Source organism: Oncorhynchus tshawytscha, linkage group LG16 (assembly GCF_018296145.1).
Source record: "Oncorhynchus tshawytscha isolate Ot180627B linkage group LG16, Otsh_v2.0, whole genome shotgun sequence".
Taxonomy (NCBI): Eukaryota; Metazoa; Chordata; class Actinopteri; order Salmoniformes; family Salmonidae; genus Oncorhynchus; species Oncorhynchus tshawytscha.
The window spans coordinates 25,284,309-25,292,513 of record NC_056444.1 but is presented as its reverse complement, the minus strand read 5'-3'; the positions used below and the strand labels follow the sequence as shown (position 1 = coordinate 25,292,513).

The window sequence follows — 8,205 nt, the reverse complement described above, 5'->3', positions numbered from 1 at the left end:
AGCCATGACAATGCGGTCATTTATCAATATAACATTATGTAATATTCAATATTGACTACATAACCCTGTCTGTGTATAACCCTTGACCCCTGCTGTGTTGTATAGAGTGGGAATGTTGTTTCGTAAACAGAGTTTGCTGGAAATTAAAGGAATAAATCAAGATGTCAAGTTGTGTTCTGTCCTGTCCTGTCCATAACCAGACACACCCCTCCCCTGTACAGATGAAGTATCTTAATTTGATCACCCTGTTGCAGGAGATATTTCCTGAAATGCAGGAAATGTCAAACTTGTAGTTTATTTGAGGTTTAAAAAAAGGCTTCTGAAGTTTCTTATTTCCACTTTTACATTTCAGACTTTATTTTCTCTTACAAAAAATGTATTAACCCCTACAATACGAAAATGTCCAATAGTTATAATCCACATAATAATTCATTTCCTGTTGATGCAGGATTGTTTTCCTGCCGTAGCGAACTGGCTCAAATTAAGATCTGACATCTGTACCACCGGCCAGACCGACGCCCCATCTGGAGCGCTAACAGAGGTGTGAGGCTGTCGCATTGTCCTCCCTGACAGCGCTGCATTGTCCTCCCTGACACCATTCTCCTTCACCTATTCCCTCACGCTCTCCATTCTTCTCTTCCTCTCTCCTCTCTCTCTGTCTGAGTCTGTCCAATGTTGTTTTCCACTCAGATGACTTCTAAAGTGCACATATGGCCCTTTGGAACTCTGCGGTGAGCCAGAGTGACTCACAACAAAGCAAATATAAGGGCTCAATTCAATCCGTAGTGCTGAAGAGCTGCGCCACAGCGCAAAATACATTTAAAGGCAACGGTTCCCACGTTAGCAGAGACAGTAAATGCTGCATATGTCGGAGATTACCTTTAAATTCAGCAACACGGCTTGAATCAAGCTCTATGTGTCTCTATAAGAGGTGTAGAGAGAGTCAGTGACAAGTACTAACCTATGCCCATGACCAAATAATCCTCACTCCTAATGGACAGAACTTGGTGTACCAGAATTTTCCATTCACTCCCAAGAGGCACAGATGGGGAACAATTCAACCACTGAGGAAAGTGTGGGTTGGTTCGTTTCTTTAAGAACTGGCTACATCCGTTGTCATACTGTGAGACCTCCTGGAGGAGAAACACTGTGGCTGAACTGTGGAAGCTCACGTTCTGAGTTCTACAAGACTTGCACAATTACTGTGCAGGAATTACATGTGAGGATGCCTTTACTTAAAATCGACTGAACACTTCAGTGACTTTACTCTCCTGTGTAACCGACCACCCTTCACAGACAGAAAGTTTGGTGAGTTGAAACATTGACATTCTATCTGATTAAAGTTTGAGGACACTCCTTTATCCCCTCCAACCAACCCAGTGAGGACTGAGCACCATCCAGACAGTTGTTTTAATGGTTGTATCTTAATACATATTACTAATCAGAAAAATAAATAAAGACAGGAATCTGATAATCTGATTCGATTTGTCCATTTAATGGCAACATGATTTGAGTAAACAGTACACAGGTGAAGTGTGTCCAGGGAATACAATAGAAGAACGTGTCCTGATCTAATAGCCTGTGTCTGAAATGGCACCCTATTCTCTATATAGTGCACTACTTTTGACAAGGGCCCATAGGGTTCGGATCAAAAGCTGTGCACTATATAGGGAATAGTGTGCCATTTCAGACGCAGACATAGTCACACACATATCAATAAGTATAGGACTGGTACTGCATGTCCCATTAAGTTAGACTATGGTTCTAATACGAAGCGGTAGGTTATCCAACCCGTGCTCTTTCTTTCAACAGTTTTGTACATTTATAGGGGCGAAAAATAAGAACAATTTCATAATCACTACAATATTTACACAGTAATTCAGTGGTGCTATCCACATTCTCGTTAAACTTTCTTTAGGATACATACATATACATTTACATAGTAGTCATACTCGTAGTTCTGCATAGTGCTTTCCTCCAGTAGCATTCCAATACTGTAACTTCACACGGTTGTGCTGAACTAATGGGGCTAAGCATTGTTGCACGTCAGGTAGCGCCACTCCCACTCAGCACTCGATGGTTCATCTAGTGTAAAACAAGGTGCTTCTAAGTGGACCTAACCACTGAACAGTCTAGGCTTGACCTTCAGAAAAAGTATACATACTGTACACTTAGAAAAAAAGGGTTCCAAAAGGGTTTGTCAGCTGTCCCCGTTGGAGAATCCGTTTGGTTCCAACTAGAACCATTTGTTGTTCCAACTAGAACTCGTTCTGCATGGAACCCAAAAGGGTTCTACCTTGAACCAAAAAGGGTTCTTCAAAGGGTTCTCCTATTGGGACAGTCAAATAACTCTTTGAGGATCTAAATAGCACCTTTTTTTCTAAAAATGTATAGAAACCATGTGTACCTTTTGTAAACAAAAAGGCTGTGTCTGCTATAACCATAAGAAAGCAGCTCTGCCATAAAGGAACTATCCCTTTAAATATGATGTTGAAGGTATTTTTTTATCAGGCCTTAAAGTCTACTTAATTAAATAAGGGAAAGGAATGACTATTTATTGAGCTAGTAGAGACTTCACCATATACACAGTCCATTCCCAACCATGAACTGAAACCAGATTGAAGATGACGTCATCGTCCCCCCTCTCACTATAACCCTACAACAACACAACCAACCTTTCTCCAACATGTAAGCATCCGAGTTGCTTGGCAACCCTCAGAAAGTATTGTATTGCCTTCGGTTTTAACACGTCACGCACAGCAAGGACAATTATGGTTTGTTTATGTGGGTTATTGCAAACAATCATCTGGTTCTGTGTTCATAAAAAGTCTCGTCATCACACGACTAGGCTTCGTTTATATAGCTACACAAACAAAGATGTACACTAGTTTACTGCTTTGGTGGTAGAATAATGAAGGCCAGCACTTCTGTTTGACTTACAATTTATGTTTTGACATTTTCCTTCCGTAACTCTTCTTCTTCAATTCTTCTTTCATTTTCTTTACACACAGGCAGTTCCCTCAGGCAGCTTTGGATCCAGTAGCAGGATTGGACAAAACTCAATTACTCTGTCGTTGTGAAACACCCACCCTCTACAGCCTTCCATCCAATCGGGGGGTATGGGGAGGGCTTGCGATATTAGATGACTGAGGGTTGAAAGTTGAGGCTAGATCATATAGATGGAGAGGGTGTTCTGTAAGTAGGTGACTGAGGGGGTTGAGGTTGTAGGGAGGAATGAGAGTTGAGGCTAGGTCCTATAGCCTCAACTCTCAAATATAGTATTAGTCACTATGGTAGCTTTAGTAACTAGGGCCTATAGTTACTATAGTTACTATAGGACAGATCATGGAGAGGGTGTTCCGTATGATTGAGAGGCTGTAGGTTGACTGAGAGGTGAGGCTGTAGGTTGACTGAGGTTTGAGGCTAGGTCTGTTAGCTAATCTGCGTAGATGATGAATCCAGAGAAGGTGCTGTACTTGTTGTTGTTGCCCCCGTGGGCCTTGCCCCCGTCCAGTTTGATGTAGACCTCGTCTCCAGGCTCCAGATGCAGCACGGCACTGTTACTGGCATAATCATAGTTCTGGTCAGCGTCCTGGGCTATGGCACTGGCTCGAACCTAGAGGGTTGGAGACATGTTTACATAGTTAGTTCATGTATATAATTAGTTAACACTGGCTCCAACCCACAAGGGAATGGAGTAATGGGTACAGTTAGCACTGTCTTGAACCTAGAGGGGAATGTATGGAGACACAGTTTGTTATCATGAACACATGGCATTGGCTCAAACCTACAGGGTAATGGAGACAGGTGTATATAGTTAACTGCCATCAACTCACTGTGACACTGGCTCAAGCCCAGAGGAGAATAGCCATGTTGATATGCAATATGCCTTTCTTAATTTCCCTTGAGTGGATAATTAAAGTCGTATTGAATGGAATAGAATCAGCACCTTAACCCAAGGTTTCTCATTGGAGTCCCATAACAGGTTCTCCACCCCGAAGGTTGCCAGACTAGCAATGTTTCAGTTATCACTTAACTTCAAATATTGTGTGGAATTGACACTAACAAGTTTGCTTAATTTTTTTACAAGAACATTATCTTTAGTTTCATAAATGTTTAATGCAAATTACATTAAAGATTCCTTTTATGTCAGTATGCAACTTAATTGAATTGCCTTCTGGGGAGTTTTTATACAACATGTGTACATAATCTAATGTTTATGACTCCAAATTGTAGTACTGTAGTGGACTGCTCACTCTAAAAACAACATATTAGAGTCATAGGGTAGGACTTGGTCTTGCTTCCGATGTAGATTATAAAGAAGAGGCGATCACTGTTTCAGCCCCATGGACAGCTCCAATACACAATAGGCCTACCCGGACACCAGAGGCTTGTCAGGAAGATTTCAAAATCAGGAAGAGCCTTGAATTCTGCATTCTGACCCTAATTACCCAGACTACCTAACTACTCAGGCTTGAGTGTCAGGAAGAACCTTGAATTCTGCATTCTGACCCTAACTATTGCTAAAACAACTATTTGAGCGAGATAACAAAATACCACAATGAATTAAAACCACCAATAAAAATGTTATATCAATATCACATAGAGAAAGGGGATGGTAGACTTCCATATGAAGGATTGGCCTAAGCCCAATTAGGCTACACCTATCCAGACCTGTCATCAACCAGAAATTGTTCGGCAATATCGCCCTAATTAGCCTAATCATCAGTCTTCATTGATTGATGAACATGAATATCATTACAATCTAGAAAGTGAAACATAGCAGGGAATTGTGGGCTGTTGTTTATTCAAATGAGTCTCCTCAGACACCTTCTGTAAGGTGTAACATGAGACTGTAAATTAGGGAATTTGCTATAAATCCACTGTTTGCATAACACTATTTTGATGTTCTGTGTGTGAAGATTCAAATGGAGAACAACCTTTAAATGCCACTAAAGGCATGCACAGCAAGCCCTGTTAATTCACTATAATAAAATGATGAATAACATCTGAATTATTTAAGATGACTTTATTTTAAAATCATACTGTAAACGCTCGTGCCTAAAGGCATATTTTAGTGTAATCCAAATTATTTTAATTATCTGAGTGAGTGAATAAATAAAGAATTTATTTTATTATTTGTAATTGTTTGTTTCTGCTTTAGCTCACGTTTGACCTCTACTAGTCCTCAGCTCAGCATGCTGTTTTCAAACACTGGATGTGACAATAAAAACAAAACACAGAGCCTCTTGGCAGAGTCTTCGTTTTTTGTCTTTTTTCTTTTTTTTACACACCAAAAGTACAGTTTTTGCTTCGGATAAACCTGTCTGTCTGTGCTGTGAACTGATTGGCCCGTACTGTAGCTGTGTTGTGCAGAATGAGCTGCGGGCTTCAGCCTAAGTGGCTGCCTGGTCGCCCGGTACACCGAGCGCAGTAGCCGTTGACAGGGAGATGCGCATGGTGAAGCGGGTTCTGTGAGTCGAGGAGACTCACAGTGGCTTGGTGACACGGGATGTCCCGAGGGAATAGGGATTAGATGTGCTCTCTGACAGCAGCTAGTATTATGAGCAGATTCTGTCAATTCTGATCGTTGAAGCACTGTTGAAAAAGGAGATAAAATATGATTTGTAGCCATATACAGTGTGAGTAACAATATATTGCTAAATCTACATATTCTAATTTTATTATGATTAAGGATTTTATAATAATAACAATAATGCTTTTTGTAAAAAAGAAATATGATAGGCCTATTTCTTTTTTAATTAAAAAAAAACTTGTAATGAAAATAATAAACAATTGTTAGGATGATCTTCTATCAGATTTATCATAATGTAATCAAGTCAAAAAGACAGGAAAGGGTATAATACATGTTATTATTTGGCCTTTAAAAAAAACTTTTCGAATTGGTGTGAAAAGTAAAATAGAGATTTGTTTCGTTTCGTTAAACTCAATCATTCAGTCTTAGGAAAAAAATTGAATGTCAAACCAATGTTAACTCATTAACCTAATTAGTGTTGAAAATGTATTATGATAACAATGGACAATCTTTGCCGCAATTTTTTTTTCCGTTTGCATCAATTACACCCAACACCCGGCATCTTCAATCAAGCATCCACACGCCTCCTGTCAGCGCGCACACGGGCATGACTGAGGAAGTTCAACGCAATGTTTGAGTGGGTAAAAGTGTCACTTTCGTTTTATTGTCGCCTGGCTTTAAGCCAAAAGGCTACTATATATGCTGGAGTGATTATTTAAATAGAAACATTCATACATGCGTAAAACTGACTTCAGCTACACTCATGAAATAAGCTAATAGCATTCTATTTATCATGTTGAGCAATGTTTGTTTTAATGGTTTATGCATTTGGTCACTTTTCGGTTCCTACTTATTTTCCCATTAAACAAAAAAGAGATCATTCGAACGCCAGTTCAGTGACAAGTGACAAAGGTTGAAACATTATATTTGCCAATAAACACACAAAGGCTACAACAATATGTGCCTCAGTGTGTGCGTAATTCTTTGTGCACCGGTCCATACCTGATTGTTTTTGCAGAGATCTGCCCACATGCTGGTTCCGTCCCCTCCCCGCATCAGGACGTGATAAGTGAAGAAGTATATCCCAGGTATGGAGCAGGTAAACTTCCCGGTTGTGGGGTCGTAATGGTTCCCCAGATTAGTGACCACGTCGTCGAATTTCAGCACCTCGTAGCCCTCGTGCTGTTTTTTAAGGCCTGCGTAAAACGCGATTTTGGGAACGGTGCTGTACGTAGCCGCGCTGATAGCCCCCGCCGCGGCATTGGGTCCCGGTGGCCCCGGTAGTCCAGGCCGTCCCGGTTCCCCCTTCTCCCCGGGTGGCCCCATCGGACCGGGCGGGCCCTGATCACCTGGGATGCCTCTGGGTCCGGCCTTCCCCGGGCGGCCCGGTTCCCCTTTCGGACCTGTTATAAAAGTTGGTAAAGACTGCATGAGGCTGTTGTCCGCTCGCACCGTGTCTGCCGTAGCGGTCGGTGACTTGGTTCCATATGGATCACATACCATCCTGCAGGTTCCCAGCATCTCATAGTGCGCTGAAGTTCCAGCGGAGTTAACCAGAACTGGGATCAGAATCACCAGCACTAACACCATGACGACTCCAAGCACTCCAGCCGCTATTAGCCGCTTCCTGCCGACCAGTCTCGTCAGCGCAGGGCGATCCTCTTGTCTGCTTTTGGGTGAAATCTTGGTGGTTGATGAGGTACGCTTTTAAAAAGAAAAAAATATACAGCCAATATTGGTTTGTTGGTAAGTTAATGGTAATGAACTTTTTTTGGGCCAAGCCCCCTGCGCGTCTGTTTTTTTCTTCTTTCCGCTCTTTACTTTTTGTGCTGATGTTTGCTTATTTAAGTCTCACCGAATCGGAAAGTTCAGCCCTTTTCCTGGCTGCTCGCGTTTTAAGTCGTCAGTGCTTAAAAAAACACTGTCTTCAGCATCTGTGAGGTGGCGGCTGTACTTTAAAGCCCTGCTGTAAGCAGCCACGTGTGGACGCGTAGCACACAAAAAACACTTCGGTGGGAGAACGCACTCCTTCCTCTCCTTTATTCTCCAACGATCCACAGCTTATATCCAAAGCCAACTGGTCTAAAAGTCTACCACTGTGTACACAGTCCAGAGTTTGTTAAAGAATAGCAGCATATCAGGTGTAAGCACGACTCTATAAACCGTTGGTAATGTCATTAAGCCCTGTGTGGAGAGCGGGGTGCCTCTGATCAGAGCGCGTAGCTTACAGAGTTGTATGCGCAGTACTCTGCACTGCACAGAGAGAGAAGAAAAAACAGAGAGGGAGGGCAAGATAGTGAACCGTCTTATAAAAGATGGAAATATAGTGCAGAGTAACACCACCCATTCCTTTATCTTGATATCTCGCTCGGTCCAAAACTCAGACTTGGCATCACTAGGAGGAGGAGGAGAGGCTTGGAGGGATGCAATCAGGCCTTGGACAAAGATGGCATTAATCACTGCTATAGAGGATATAAATGTTTCAAGCTTAGACACATTGGATTATTTTACTTTCGCGTTTACTCAGGGCTATGTGGCAACATCTCTGTGTTTCTTTAGACTACAATCAATACAGCACTTATGATTTACACGTAAACATGATTATTACATGGTTACATTCCTGTAACTCAAACTAGGACATCATGAGCCACGAGGAGGCAATCGCTGGT

General features: G+C 41.8%; 1 protein-coding gene across 1 annotated transcript; it reads right to left on the bottom strand.

The window, feature by feature from the left end:
- Positions 1-1,474: 1,474 nt before the first annotated feature.
- Positions 1,475-7,861, bottom strand: c1ql3a (complement component 1, q subcomponent-like 3a). The gene is made up of 2 exons (XM_024374683.2): positions 6,539-7,861; positions 1,475-3,616 (listed from the first exon to the last, which is right to left on the bottom strand). Exons 1-2 carry the CDS (start codon positions 7,124-7,126, stop codon positions 3,437-3,439), a joined length of 768 nt encoding a protein of 255 aa, XP_024230451.1. The 5' UTR covers positions 7,127-7,861; the 3' UTR covers positions 1,475-3,436.
- Positions 7,862-8,205: the final 344 nt, after the last annotated feature.

Excerpts from the sequence above, each read along its gene's own strand:
- c1ql3a (XM_024374683.2), bottom strand. The coding sequence starts at position 7,126 with ATGGTGTTAGTGCTGGTGATTCTGATCCCAGTTCTGGTTAACTCCGCT. Across the intron at positions 3,617-6,538 it reads ATCTCTGCAAAAACAATCAG|GTTCGAGCCAGTGCCATAGC; the intron begins GTATGGACCGGT and ends CCAACCCTCTAG.